Source organism: Manis pentadactyla, chromosome 15 (genome assembly GCF_030020395.1).
Source record: "Manis pentadactyla isolate mManPen7 chromosome 15, mManPen7.hap1, whole genome shotgun sequence".
In the NCBI taxonomy this organism is placed as follows: Eukaryota; Metazoa; Chordata; class Mammalia; order Pholidota; family Manidae; genus Manis; species Manis pentadactyla.
The window spans coordinates 83,287,760-83,302,624 of NC_080033.1; the positions used below are offsets into that span (position 1 = coordinate 83,287,760).

A 14,865-nucleotide genomic window follows, 5' to 3' on the forward strand; every position below is an offset into this window, starting at 1 on the left:
CAAGCAAAGAGGCTACGAAAGGTGACCCTGTGAGCTAAAATCTCAAAGAAATCTGGGAGCTCTTCATAGGTGAGGGTGACAGGGCTCCATGGCTCTGTCTGCCTCGGTGGAGGACATGGGGCCTCACTGGCATGTGTGGATCAGGCGAGAAAGAGATGCAGTTCTTTTGCAAACCAGAAGTTCTAGGTGGGTTCTGTGGTCTCGCCCTGCCCTTGCCCAAGAGAAGCTGTCAGCCAGTGGAATACCAGGTGTTCCCTATGGTTCTAAGGCTGATGGCTTGGTTCCCCAGATATCTTTCTGAGCCCAAGGCCTTAGCTGAAATGCTCACTTGTCCTTTTAGCTGGTGGAATGGTAGCCTATGTGGTAAGGAAATGTCCCCAGATGGGCAGACCAGCAGGGGGCCCACACCCTGCCACCCTCACCTTCCCCTGGGCTAACAGATGTTGCAGAAGCTTCGGGAAGATGAGCCACAGGCAGAGAAGTCCCTGGCGGAGCTTGACAACCTGGGACACACTGACTGGGTAAGACACGGCTGTTCTCCTGACCCAGGAAACAGACAGGGCATTCTGGGTCTGTGCCTGGAGGGTCCATGGGAGGCTGGCCCAGGGCTCAGGGCCATTTTCATCTTCTGGGGCTCAGGCCCGACTCTGGGTCCAGCTCATGCGGGAGCTGCGCCACGGAGTGAAGCTCAAGAAAGTGCAGGAACAGGAGTTCAACCCGCTGCCCACCGAGTTCCAACTCACCCCCTTCGAGATGCTGATGCAGGACATCCGAGCCAGGAACTACAAGCTGCGCAAGGTCATGGTGAGTCAGGAGGGGTGCCCACTGTGTGAACGGGGCAGGCAGAGGGCTGGGGGGGGGTGTCTAGAGGACGACTGGAGCTGAGGCCGGCTTACCCACGTCAACCCTGACGAGCCCTTGCCGGTGCCTTAAGTGTATGAGTCAATATCCCCATGGCCACCCTATGGGGCAGGTGCCACTGACCCCTGTTTCCACATGAAAAGCCTGAGATGCAAGGTGCTAGTGGTGGTGACGCCGTGGAGGCGCAGCCACGCTTGTACCTGCCCCACGGCCCCGGAGAGGAAGGCTGGTGTAATCCCTGGGCACTGCTCGGCCCGAGTGAGCCCTCCGTGGCCCCAGCCCCAGAGGAGTCTCAGGCTCTCAGCCTTGCTGCCCCCTGCACCCCCCCGACAGGTGGACGGAGACATCCCTCCCAGGGTGAAGAAGGATGCCCACGAGCTCATCCTGGACTTCATCCGCTCTCGGCCTCCGCTGAAACAGGTAGCGGGGCCACTCCCTGCTCTCGGCTGCCTCCCCAGGGGCTGCCAGGGGTCCACACCGAGGGAGGCAGCTGGAAGCTTGGCTCTGGGAGGGGGGGCCCCGCCCGGGAGCACACAGGGCTCCCTAGGTCGGCCCCTGCCGTGCCGGCTCCTATGGGCCTGAGGGCTCCGCCTCAGCTCCAGAGCGTCCCTGTCACTGCCCACTGCCCCAAAGCCACCGCACTCCTTGTAGGTCTCGGAGAGAAGGCTCCGCCCTTTGCCCCAGAAGCAGAGGACCCTGCACGAGAGGATCCTGGAGGAGATCAAGCAGGAGCGGAGGCTGCGCCCAGTGGGGGGCGAGCGCTGCGCCCCCCGGAGTGAGCGTGGTGAGTGGGAGCCCTCTGCCCCCCTCCCCTTCCCCCTCCCCTCCTTTGTTGTCCTACCCTGCACCACCCCCTGCCTCCCCCAGGGTTTGGCTCTCTGCCCTGCATCCTCGATGCGTGCTCCGGAGACATCAAGTCCGCTTCCTGCATCAACCTGTCCAGCCTGGATGCTGGGAGCAATGCCCAGCACCCACGGCCCCGGGTCCTGCTCAAGGCGCCCACCTTGGCAGAGATGGAGGAGATGAACACATCTGAGGTCAGAGCCTGCAGATCACTGCAGAGGCCACGGAGCGGGAGTGGGGGGCAGGGAAGCGAGCAGGGGCCGAGCGAGCCAGGGCGTCCTGTGCTCAGGGCCGTCTCAGCGCCCGTCTTTGAAGCTGCTGGCCTGCTGTGGGGCTGGGGCTGCCCTGGGAACAAACGTGGTGGGGCTGGGGGTCCCTTCCCCGTCTTTGCGGCTCAGAAGGATGACTGGGACAGTGGCTTGGGCCACCATTCCCACAGCACATCAAGGACTGAAATGGGCTCCCTGATCTTGGGCCCAGGAAGCTGAGCAGCCCCTAGTCGGAGTGAGAAGCCAGTGCAGCGCCTTCCCCATCTGCTCTTAGGGTCTTCTGAGCCTGGGGAGCCCAGGGACAGTGGCCTCGGTGGCTCTGCCTGACCCCAGCCTGTCCTCTACAGGACTCCCTGGAGGCTACTGGGAAGGCTTTGGTGTTTGATGCACTTGCCTTCTGCCCCGGGGACAGGCGGGCTGGGCGGCGAGGAGGGTGGATGGCCCATGGCCCCGTGGGCCCAGCAGCAGCGCTTGTCCCTGGTCCCAGGCACACCTCGGTCAGTCCAGGCGGGAGGCACAGGTGGGCAGGGCCAGGTCTGCTGTGTCCGCAGGAGGAAGAGTCGCCGTGTGGGGAGGTGACGCTGAGGCGGGACCACTCCCTGTCGGAGCACGACCTGGTCCAGCTGCGGAGCGAGGTGGCTGCTGGCCTGCAGCCAGCCACTCAGCCCCCAGGAGGGCTGGGGCCGCCGCGGCCCCGCGCGGGCAGTGCGTGCGCCTGGAGGCCGAGCACCCAGGAGCAGGGCAAGTGCCGCGACACTCCCCCCTTGCCCCTATGCTGGGCACCCTGCTCCCTGGCCTGGGTGCCTTCGTCTTTCCGAGCAGGCAGCACCTGGGGACATCCTGTTGCCTCCGGCAGGCAACCCCTACTTTTTTTTAACTTTAAAATGTTTTTTATTAAACCAGTAACCCACATTTATTGTAAAACATTGTTCAAAAACTAAAAAATTCCCATGACCTTTTTTACAGTAATAGAGACTACTGTAGCATGTTGGTAGAGAGAAAGCGAGCTGTATAGGTGGGTGGAGAGGATGATTGAAGGGTGGTGATGGACAGACAGACCCTTCTAGTCTTTCTGTCAGTGGAAACGTGACCACAGTGAACCAGCGGGCTGCCCTGGACCCTGACTTGTCACCTGGGATTTCTCATGGACCCCTCTATCCCCTTTGGTCACCATGAAGGACAGAACGGCCCTACAGGCCCTGCGGGGTCAGTCCTCCTGTAGTAAGGGCTGTGTTCCACGAAGTGCCAACAGCACTTGGGGTGCCCACGCCACCTAGTGCTTCCCACCAGACACCTCTGCCCTCAAGGCCACTTCAAGAAGGTCGCACTCCTTAATTCTGATTTACTTTCTGGTGTGAAGAGGTCTGAACCTCACTGGACTGCCTCTGTTCGTGAGGCTCAGACCTCTGCTGGAGGTGTGTCTGCCCCTTACTCCCACCCTCTGCCCTCCAGGCCTCCAGCATGAGGTGCAGGCTGGTGCTGCCTCTGGTTTGAGGGGCCAGCACCACCGGCTGCCATGGCCACGTCATGGGACTTCCAGTGGTGGCTCATTTGTGGCACCTCCAGGGGTCCCTCAGGCCTGCTGCACTACATGAGCTCTGGTGTGGGTGACACACTCTACTTAACCTTTTCCTTGCTGGCTCCCCCACTGCCTGCTACCACCGGACAGGCCATCTCCACCGTCCCCAGACACAGCCCTCCCACAGCAGAATCTGTGCTGCTGTTCTGACGGGCTCCCGTGCTCTTCCTCCAGGTCCCTACCCTGTGAGCATCCAAGCTCAGCCTGACCCCAGTTCCCTGCAACGCAGCAACCTGGGCTCAGCAGAGGACAGGCCGGACACCCACCACCTGTGGCTGGTGGGTGATGTTGGAATTGTGGTCCCAGGTGGCAGGGGTGGGGTCTCTGGCAGGCCTGTCACCCTCCCCAGGACAGGGCCAGCAGCAGGGGGTGTGGCTGGGTCTGCTGATGAAACGGTGAGGGACACAGGTCTTTGCTGCTGACTTGTGGGCACTGCAGCCCCAGGCCAGATAGGGACCTTGCCAAGGGGACAGGGGACATCTTAAGTTCTTAGTCTCATCTCTGTGGGAGTTAGGACAGATGAGAAACCTTGACACCCTGTGACTTGAAGGCAGTGTGGTGTGACCAGAGAGCATTTTATGGGTTGAAACTCAACTCTGTCCTGCCACTGTGAGGTTCCCCTCTGCACCTTGGTCCTGTCAGCCGTGAATTCTGTGATTTGATTGTGAAGAGCTAACACTTGCTGACGTCTTGAGTCCCTCTGCCTTGGACTTGAGCCTTGGTGTTCAATAGTCTCAAGTGGGATAGGTGGGGAAGTGCCTCTCGAGCACAGAGTGCCTTCTGGTCGGTCAGTGGTGTGATCTCCGTCAGTCTCTCTGAGTTTTATCAAGAGGCTCAAAGGAGAATAGATTAAAATGCTCTGAAAAGTACAAGTATGACATAAATGTAAGGTGCTGTTACTACTCCCCTGGGTCCTATAGTAGTTATGTGGCACTCCACAGCCTAGCAGCTTAAAATGACAGACATGTGTTAACACACAACTTCTAAGGGCCAGAAGCCCAGAAGTGGATCTGGCTGCATCTGGCTCACCTTGGTGTGCCAGCAGGGGCTGCCGTCATGTGTGAAGGTTCAGTCGGGGCTATATCCAAGGTGGCTCCCCACACGGCTGCGGTCAGGAGGCCTCATTGTCTCCCGCATGGACCTTCCACAAGGCTGTGTTAAGTGTCCTCACGTTGTGGTGGCTGGTGTCCCCCACAGCACATGGCCTGAGAGCTAGGCAGAAGCCACCCAGAAGTGCCACATTGTCATTTCCACCTTAATCTGTTCATTATTATGAGTCACTAAGTCCATTCGCAGGAGGGGAGTTAAGGCCCACTTCTTGAAGGCAGGGATGTCAAGGAGTGGTGGATACTTTTTAAAATGGCACGTCCCACAGTGCTTTCTCAGCCCAGACCTTGAGTGTTTTGTAGAGGGTCTGGGTACCAGACTCAGGGACCCCACCTCCACCTGAGCAAGTACCCACAGCCAGTCTGAGGAGCCGCCTGCTGGTTTCTTTGCTCCTGACATGTGCTCTCCTGGCAAGTGCTATTAGGATAACATCCATAGGGTTAGAGGGCTTGTCTTAACATAAACAGCACCATCAAGCCATTGGATACAAAACTCAGCAGCCAGAGGACCTGATGCTTCAGGCCAGGTGTACCACGTGTTCAGCAACCCTATACATGATAATTCCGAAAATACGAAACAGATCTTGCTCCCATCTTTGTGGCAGGCACGCTGACACCTCATCTCAGTCACTAACTTTAACTCGAGGTGCTGGGCATTAAGCTAAGGGCTTCCACATCATCTCGGTGGGGCTGAAACAATCCACTTTACAGAAGAGTAGACGAGGTGTTGAGAGGCTGGGGTCTATGCTTTGCCCCGGAGGTAAAACAGGATGCACTTGCCATGACAGCCCCTGGGGAGGCGACTGTCCTGAGTAGGACTCATGCTGCCTACAGACGGGCCGACCCAGAGCTCTGCTGGAGTGAGATGCCAAGGGAGAGCACTTCATGAAGGATTCCAGGGGGAGAAGAGTGGGTCTGAGGCCGTTTGGTTCTGACTGGCTGTGGTGTGTGAAGGTGGGAGGCAGAGGTTTCAGGCCTGGGGAGTGCTTGAACAAAGGTGGGGGTGGGCTGAAGGGGATATGTCGAGGGACCAGAGGCAGGCCAGATGGGTGGTGGGCAGCATCAAGTCACAAGAGACCCAGCCCAGCAGCAGGACCCCGTCAGAGAGGGCACAGGGCGCATGTGTGGCCCCCAAGCACTGATTAGCGGAAGAACAGGGCACTAGGACGCTACTGAGCTCCAGTCAGACGGAGGCCAGAGGATGTCAGGGTCCCCAGGGAAGGTGGACTTAGGGAGACTCCCAGAAGGCTCGTTCCCGAGGACCTGAGTGAGCACCGGCTCTCCATCTCTTGTGCCCAGGAGTTCAGTCACCCTGTGGAGAGCCTTGCTCTGACTGTGGAGGAGGTGATTGGCGTGCGCCGTGTGCTGGTGAAGGCCGAGATGGAGAAGTTCCTGCAGAACAAGGAGCTCTTCAGCAGCCTAAAGAAGGGGAAGGTAAGCTAGCTGGACTCTGGGTGGCAACCTCACCAGGCAGGGGCCCTGGGCGAGGGGCAGGTGAGGACAGGACCGGGCCCAGTGAGCCTGGGGCAAAACCAGTCTCTACCCAGGCTGATTCTTACAGATCTGTTGCTGCTGTCGAGCCAAGTTCCCACTGTTCTCCTGGCCGCCCTCCTGTCTCTTCTGTAAGAGGTGAGCCTTCTGTGAGCACCATGCCTGTGAACTAACGTGGGGAGGCGGAGGTAGGAGCCACTGTCCAATAGAATTCCTATAAAGGGCGATGTTCACTGTGCACCACAACTAATGCAACCATGGAACAGACTTTAAATTTAATTAACTTTTAATCTAAACAGCTAAGAGGCCCCACTTTCAGTCAAGGTGGAGTAACAGGTACCAGAACAGGTACCTTCCACCTGAAGCAGTCAGTCAATAAACAAAACAAATGATGGGTTTTCAAGACATTGGATGTCAGGCAACAAATGGGTAACAGGCAGGATGAGCCCAATGATTGCCTCGATTGTGTGGAGTCCTAGGTCACAAGCTGGAGCCTGCGTGGCTCCGAGTGGAGGAGGCAAAGCCGAGAGCACAGGGAGACCAAGGCAGCTAGAGCTGTGTGCAGACTTCCTCATGGCAGCTGGCAGCAGAGCCCCAGGGACCCACATACGGTGCCCTTGAGTATTCAGCAGAGCACGGGTCAGCACGTAACCTGCAAGGAAGTTACTGAAGGCTGGGAAATAATCCTCCTGAAGCAGGGATTGTCTAAATCTGGCGTGATGCCCGTTTTGTAAAGCTTCATTGGACCACAGCTACACCCATCCATTTATTCATTATTCATTTAGCCGCACCTAAAATGTTTACTATCTTACTCTTTACAGAAAAAGTGTACTGACCCTGTCCTAAAGGTTTAAAGAAACAATACCAGGAATAGCGTCTGTTCCTATGGTTGAAATGCTATAATTCATGGGCCACTGAGTGGGATGCACAGGAAGGTCTTGGCTCACTAGTAAGGATTAAGGGACCCTAGGCTGAGCATTACTTCAGAACTAATAAACACAAAAGCAAGACCTGAAGGGAACCAAGCACTCCCCAGAGTCTTAACTGCTTCCCACAACAAAGCTGAAGAATAGAAATAAGAGTATCAAGCACTCAGATAAAACATCTGGCATCCAAACAAAGATTACCAGATAAGCAGGAAAGTAACCCATGATGAGAAAAAGCAATCAAATCAATATCACTCAGAACTGACAGATGGGAGAATTAACAGATAAAGGACACTGAAGTTTTGAACTGCATTTCTTATGTTCAAAAAGTTAGAGACACCAAAGACATAAGGAAGACAAATCAAACTGTAGACATGAAAACTAGAATGTTTGGGATGAAAATTACACTGGGTGAGACTGGTGGCAGATTAAACATTCAAAAAAATATGCAAAATAAAAGATTAGTGAACTCAAAGAATACCAATAGAAAACTATCCAAAATGAAAACATTGAGAGGAAACATAATTTTAAAAATGAAAAAGCCATCTGTGGGCTGTGGGGTAGTGTTGAGAAGCCAATTACAGGTCTAATTAAAGTCCCCAAAGGAAAAGTGGGGGACAGAAAAAGTATTTGAAGAAAAGAAGGCTAAAAAAGTTTTTCAAATTTTATGAAAAATATATAAACTCATAATAAACTCAATGAACTCCAAGCACAAGAAACATGAATAAAACCACCTAGGCACATATTAATCAGACTGATTGAAACCAATAATAAAGAGAAATATTTTAAATTAGTCAGCAAGTAGACATGTTATAGACAGAAGAAAGACAAAGATTACTACAGATTTCTCTTTGAAACGGTGCAAGTGAGATGACAGTGAAACAACATCTTTAAAGGACTGAGAGAATAAAAAAGTCAATCTAGAGTTCTATATTCAAAAATGTTTCAAAAATGAAGGCAAAAGTAAAGACATTTCCAGGAATTCAAAAACCCAAGAAATCCTCACCAGCAGACCCACACGAGAACAAATGTAAAACAAGTCCTTCATACAGAAGGAAAATGACCAGATGGAAATCTGAATCTATACAAAGCAATGAAGAGCACTAGAAATAGCAACTACTAAGATAAATATGTAAGATTATTTTCTTATAACTCTTTAAAAGGTAAACTAAAAACAAAGAAATACAACCAATCCAAATTGGTAAAGAAGAAGTTAAACTGTCACTATTTGCAGATGACATGATACTGTACATAAAAAACCCTAAAGACTCCACTCTAAAACTACTAGAACTGATATCGGAATACAGCAAAGTTACAGGATACAAAATTAACACACAGAAATCTGTGGCTTTCCTATACACTAACAATGAACTAATAGAAAGAGAAATCAGGAAAACAACTCCATTCACAATTGCATCAAAAAGAATAAAATACCTAGGAATAAACCTAACCAAGGAAGTGAAAGACCTATACCCTCAAAACTACAAGTCACTCTTAAGAGAAATTAAAGAGGACACTAACAAATGGAAACTCATGCCATGCTCCTGGCTAGGAAGAATTAATATTGTCAAAATGGCCATCCTGCCCAAAGCAATCTACAGATTTAATGCAATCCCTATCAAATTACCAACAACATTCTTCAACGAACTGGAACAAATAGTTCAAAAATTCATATGGAAACACCAAAGACCCCGAAAAGCCAAAGCAATCCTGAGAAAAAAGAATAAAGTGGGGGGGATCTTGCTCCCCAACTTCAAGCTCTACTACAAAGCCACAGTAATCAAGACAATTTGGTACTGGCACGAGAACAGACCCACAGACCAGTGGAACAGAATAGAGACTCCAGACATTAACCCAAACATATATGGTCAATTAATATACGATAAAGGAGCCATGGACATACAATGGGGAAATGACAGTCTCTTCAACAGATGGTGCTGGTAAAACTGGACAGCTACATGTAAGAGAATGAAACTGGATCACTGCCTAACCCCATACACAAAAGTAAATTCGAAATGGATCAAAGACCTGAATGTAAGCCATGAAACCATAAAACTCCTAGAAAAAAACATAGGCAAAGATCTCTTGGACATAAACATGAGCGACTTCTTCATGAACATATCTCCCCGGGCAAGGGGAACAAAAGCAAAAATGAACAAGTGGGACTATATCAAGCTGAAAAGCTTCTGTACAGCAAAGGACACCATGAACAGAACAAAAAGGCATCCTACAGTATGGGAGAATATATTCATAAATGACAGATCTGATAAAGGGTTGACATCCAAAATATATAAAGAGCTCATGCACCTCAACAAACAAAAAGCAAATAATCCAATTAAAAAATGGGCAGAGGAACTGAACAGACAGTTCTCCAAAGAAGAAATTCAGATGGCCAACAGACACATGAAAAGATGCTCCACATCGCTAGTCATCAGAGAAATGCAAATTAAAACCACAATGAGGTATCACCTCACACCAGTAAGGATCGCTACCATCCAAAACACAAACAACAACAAATGTTGGCCAGGTTGTGGAGAAAGGGGAACCCTCCTACACTGCTGGTGGGAATATAAATTAGTTCAACCATTGTGGAAAGCAGTATGGAGGTTCCTCAAAAAGCTCAAAATAGACATACCATTTGACCCAGGAATTCCACTTCTAGGAATTTACCCTAAGAATGCAGTAGCCCGGTTTGAAAAAGACAGATGCACCCCTATGTTTATTGCAGCACTATTTACCATAGCCAGGATATGGAAGCGACCTAAATGTCCATCAGTAGATGAATGGATAAAGAAGATGTGGTACGTATACACAATGTGATATTACTCAGCCATAAGAAAAAAACAGATCCTACCATTTGCAACAACATGGATGGAACTGGAGGGTATAATGCTGAGTGAAATAAGCCAGGCGGAGAAAGACAAGCACCAAACGATTTCACTTATATGTGGAGTATAAGAACAAAGGAAAACTGAAGGAACAAAACAGCAGCAGAATCACAGAACCCAAGAATGGGACCAAAGGGAAAGGGACTGGGGAGGATGAGTGGGAAGGGAGGGATAAGGGCGGGGAAAAAGAAAGGGGGCATTATGATTAGCATGTATAATGTGGAGGGGGTACAGGGCGGGTCTACAACACAGAGAAGACAAGTAGTGATTTTACAGCATCTTACTATGCTGATGGACAGTGACTGTGAAGGAGTATGTTGGGGGGACTTGGTGAAGGGGAAGCCTAGTAAACATAATGTCCTTCATGTAATTGTAGATTAATGATACCAAAAGAAAAAAAAGAGAAAAAAAGAAAAACTGAAGGAACAGAACAGCAGCAGAATCACAGAACCCAAGAATGGACTAACAGTTACCAAAGGGAAAGGGACTGAGGAGGATGGGTGGGAAGGGAGGGATAAGGGTGAGAAAAAAAGGGGGTATTACGATTAGCATGTATAATTAGCATGTAGAGGCGGGCATGGGGAGGGCTGTGCAACATAGGGAAGATAAGTAGTGATTCTACGCTGATGCATAGTGACTGTATGGGGTGTGGGGGGGGTACTTGGTGAAAGGGGGAGCCTAGTAAACATAATGTTCTTCATGTAATTGTAGATTAATGATAACAACAACAACAAAAAGGTAAACTAATATCCAGCACCCAACAAGGTAAAATTCAGTGTCTAGTATACAATAAAAAATTTCCAGGCGTGCAAAAATATTAATGTACTGTGGGATTTATAACATATGTAATAGTAAAAAGTATTGTTAACAGCATTAAGACTAAGGCGGGGTGAATGGGAAGTATGCGACTCTAAGGTGCTTATACCCCACTGAGGTGGTAGACTGGGGTTCAGTCAGACACACAATATATGCCTGAAAGCAGCCGCCAAAATATCAGAGGAACAGCTTATAAGTCAACAAAGAAAATAAGATGGAATCATAAACAAACAGTCCTTTAACAGAAGAGGCAGAAACAGGAAAAGGGAACAAAGAACAAACAGGACAAAAAGAAAGCAAACAGCAAGATGGTGGACTTAAAGCCACTCGTCAGTAGTTACCTGTGAATGTTCCAAAGAGCCAAGATCAACGCAGCTTCCCAGACTTACTAAAGAAAGCCAGATCATCTGCTGCCGACAAGACGTATCAGTAAATGACACAAACTGGTTAGAAGGAGGGTGGAGAAAGGCTTAGAATGCCAACAAGAGTCTAAAGCTAGAGTTGATATATTAATCTCATATAAAATATCACTAGAGATAAAGCAGCTTATTTCATAATGATAAAGGGAGGAAACGCCAAACACTTTATACAAACAGCACAGAGATTCAAAATTCATGGAATAAAAATGTAATAGAACTGCAAAGAAAAATAGATCTACAATTATAATTAAGAGATTTCGATACCCTTCTCTCAATAACTGATAAAACTTGTAGGCAGAAAAAAAACTAAGGATACAGAAGATTTGAACACTATCAACCAACTTGACCTAGTTGACATTTATGGACCACCACCCAACAGCAGAACACTTTTCTCAAGTGTACACAGAACATTTACCAAAATAGCCCATATTTTGCATCAGAAAACAAGTCTCAAAAGTGTAAAAGGATTCAAGTCATACAAAGTATATTCCTTGACCATGATTAAATAAAATTAAATTTACCCTGAGGTTTGTTGGCATACAAGTATGGGATATCTATGCAGAACATGGCCCTTTTATTTTTTTTAATTTTAAGACCTAATTGGCTTCATTGGGTCATCCCATCTAGCAATTACAGCCATGGGCCTTTGGTTTAAAAAATGAATTTGCACGATTCATACTAATGTGCAGAAGAGCCCCCCTCATGTATCTTTATAGAGTAGTATGCACAACACGCCATTTCATTTATTGTTATTTTAAATGTGTACTTTTGTTAATATATGCCTGGGTAGATCTGGAGAACAGAAACTCTCTTGCCGGCAGGGATCATCTCTGAGGATGGGCTTTTATTACAGGAGAGGATTCCTCTCTAAATTACAATTCTAATATTTGAATTTTTACAAAAAGGTATTCCTGAAACCAAATATGGGGAATAAAAAAGGGTTAATCATTGCCTAAAACTGAGCATCTTGACCAAGGGCCCTCTGGCTCAGATGTTGCTTCTGTGGTGAGAAGAATCCATGCAAACATGGAGGATACGGGAAACTCCAGACCGGATATCTGAAAAAAAGAGCTATGAGGGGCAGAAGTATTTTGGGTATAGAGTTAAGTAAAAAAGCAGAGTAAGATTTGGGAGTAAAGTGGAAGTGAAACACAGACGTGTGCAGGGGTCAAGCAGAAGGCAAAGACTGTGACTGGCACGTGTGCTGGGTGGGACGCAGAGGCCAGGAGCAGTGGTTTCTCTGTGGCGTCTTCACAGCTGATTATCTCCCCTTTTCCCTTCCAGAGCTGTCTGTGCTTCCTGCAGCATGAAGGTGAGAATCACTTGGGGTCGGAGGGCAAGTGGTGACCTCTAGGCTTGCCCCTGCTGGACTATCTCTGGGGGACGCATCTGTGCACATCTTCCTTTTTGTTATAGATGAAGATGCCTTCTAAGAAGTTTGCACACATCCCTGTCTACACACTGGGCTTTGAGAGTCTTCAGAGGGTGTCAACTGCCAAAACCACATCGGCACAGAAAAAAGACACCTTCCAGTGCGTTTCTTTGCCCTTTGCCAAAGTCCCTGTGGTGGTTGGGCATTGTCACTAACTAGTGAGCTGGGGTGGGTGGGTGGGTTTGGTGGGATACCCCAAGGAAATGGGAATCCGAGGCAGTTGTTCTGAAACAGATGCCTGAGGCCTCTGGCAGCCGAGTAGTGTGATGTGAAGTGAACTGGCTGGTCAAAGCCCAGGAATCAAGTTCCTCTCCAGGAAGAGCTTTTGCCTGGGCTAGGACTATGTGGACATGGAGAAGTGGGCAGGGGGCTTCCCTGACAGCCCTCTCTGCCCCAGATCCCTGCAGGGGCCCCAGTGGCAGAGTGTGGAGGAGGCATTCCCACACATCTACACCCATGGCTGTGTCCTGAAGGATGTCTGCAGCGACTGCACTAGCTTTGTGGCGGATGTGGTGTGCTCCAGCCGCAAGAGTGTGGACGCCTTTAACACACCTCGACGTGCCCGCCAGACCCAGTCCCTGTACCTCCCTCATACCTGGACTCTCGACTTCAAGTGAAGGTCCTTGACTACTCTGGGCCACCTGGGCAGTGGCTTTTCAAGGTGGCCAGGCCTCCAGGGAGGAGCCAGGCCAGTTCTGAAGCAGGCCGAGAAACTGCCCATCTTGGGGTGCAACTGCCAGCCGGCCCTCTTGTGCATGTACATATATACATATACAGACACATTTATATAATATATACACACAGCCTATATATTTATATACCTGCTTCCTGGCCCCAGAGTTCATTTGGGGTCAGGCTAACTCCAGGACCCTCCCTGGGGGAGGCTGTTTCCTCTGGGGATCCCCTGGGTGGGACAAGGGATGGAATGGGAATGTTTTTTCACTCAGATGGGATGTAGGGCAGGTTGGAGGTAGGGCACAGGATTCGAGAGACACTCCCACTCCCGCCACCCATGTTTGTTCTCTTCTCCATCCCAAGGATGAGACCATGGCAGCTTCCCCTCCCTGGGTGGATGTCCAGGCTGGAATGGGCACCTTGGCCCAGGTGGACGGGAGCATCCAGCTTGCCCCTGCACTCAGCAGAGACGTGGGCTGCAGCAACACCTGGGAGCCTCTGAGTGGGTAGAGACCCTCCTGGTGCGTCCACCAGGCATCCCTTCCAATTGGAGGGTCTGAGGCTAAGCATGCTCCTGGCCCTCTGCCCAGCATCCATGCCCTAGCTGTCTGCCACATGGATGGTACTTCTGTCCTCCTCACTCAAGAGGTCCAGGAATGGTGCTGCTCTGAGAGCCGTGGCAATGCCGGGTCCCAGCACTGGGAGCACCTCTGAGATCTGTACCACGGCCACCCTTGGCCTAATAAAGGTGATCTCAGTCTTCTGTCTGGAGTGTGGACTGAGAACTATCCAGACACAGCAGGGCGTGTGTCCTCCAGGGGCAGAAGCTGGGCTCTGAGGGGCCTGCCACCTGCCCTCCAGTGCACAGGCAGGATGTCCACAATGAGGTGAGGGCACTCAGGCCTGCTCTGGTCTACGATGCCCAACATCACCATCTGACCATCCTGGTTCTACGGTCAGCAGGTCTGTGTGTGGAGCAGCGGCTCAGCCTGCAGCCTGTGTCCTGCCAGCTTGGACGCTCTGGCTTCATCCCAGATCCCTGGGTCCTTTTCTCTGGGGAGAGACTCCCCAGGGCTCAAAGGCTGGGGCACCTCCACTGTGCTCTCCAGGAGAGGCCAGAAGAGCATCTATGTGCTCTGTATGCATACATGCACCTGGGAGGTGGCTTCTGTTGTCATCTCACCTTGCAGACGAGGAAAATGAGTGCCAGCGAGGTGAAGCAATTTGGCCAAAGATACACAGCTTGCCTGGGATCTCAACCCAGGTCTACTGGATGCCAGGCTCTAATGCCCACCACAGGGACATGGGCCTAGAAGAGGCCCCAAGGTACAGGACTTGCAACAGATAGCAGAGGATATTTTCCTCAGCTGGGGTCCAGGGCATTCAATCATACAAAATTAGAGCAGCCAGTAAAAACAGCCAGCTCCTTGCACTTGCTCTGAGCTCTTCACGGGCAGGGACATTGCTATTACTTAAAATGAGAAATCAGATGCAGACAGTGCAAGGAACCGCCATGCTCATGTGGCCACAGTGAGAGCATAACATCTGTGCCATATCCCC

At 50.4% G+C, this 14,865-nt stretch overlaps 1 protein-coding gene across 4 annotated transcripts in view; it reads left to right on the forward strand.

The window, feature by feature from the left end:
- Positions 1 to 14,065, forward strand: part of SPIRE2 (spire type actin nucleation factor 2) — a 30,282-nt gene extending 16,217 nt beyond the window's left edge. The window contains exons 4-16 of one of the 4 annotated variants that reach the window (XR_008994099.1): positions 441 to 521; positions 640 to 804; positions 1,195 to 1,281; positions 1,513 to 1,645; positions 1,729 to 1,898; positions 2,525 to 2,714; positions 3,727 to 3,830; positions 5,958 to 6,092; positions 6,220 to 6,287; positions 12,483 to 12,510; positions 12,615 to 12,730; positions 13,028 to 13,387; positions 13,669 to 14,065. Coding sequence is in view for 3 of the 4 variants with exons in the window: in XM_057493088.1 (XP_057349071.1) it covers positions 441 to 521; positions 640 to 804; positions 1,195 to 1,281; positions 1,513 to 1,645; positions 1,729 to 1,898; positions 2,525 to 2,714; positions 3,727 to 3,830; positions 5,958 to 6,092; positions 6,220 to 6,287; positions 12,483 to 12,510; positions 12,615 to 12,730; positions 13,028 to 13,247 (1,497 nt within the window). In the remaining variant the exon portion in view is untranslated. Of the gene's footprint in view, positions 1 to 440; positions 522 to 639; positions 805 to 1,194; positions 1,282 to 1,512; positions 1,646 to 1,728; positions 1,899 to 2,524; positions 2,715 to 3,726; positions 3,831 to 5,957; positions 6,093 to 6,219; positions 6,288 to 12,482; positions 12,511 to 12,614; positions 12,731 to 13,027 lie in introns of all 4 variants that reach the window. The other 3 variants (XM_057493088.1, XM_036924316.2, XM_036924318.2) reach the window with 3 other exon arrangements.
- The last annotated feature ends 800 nt before the right edge of the window (positions 14,066 to 14,865 follow it).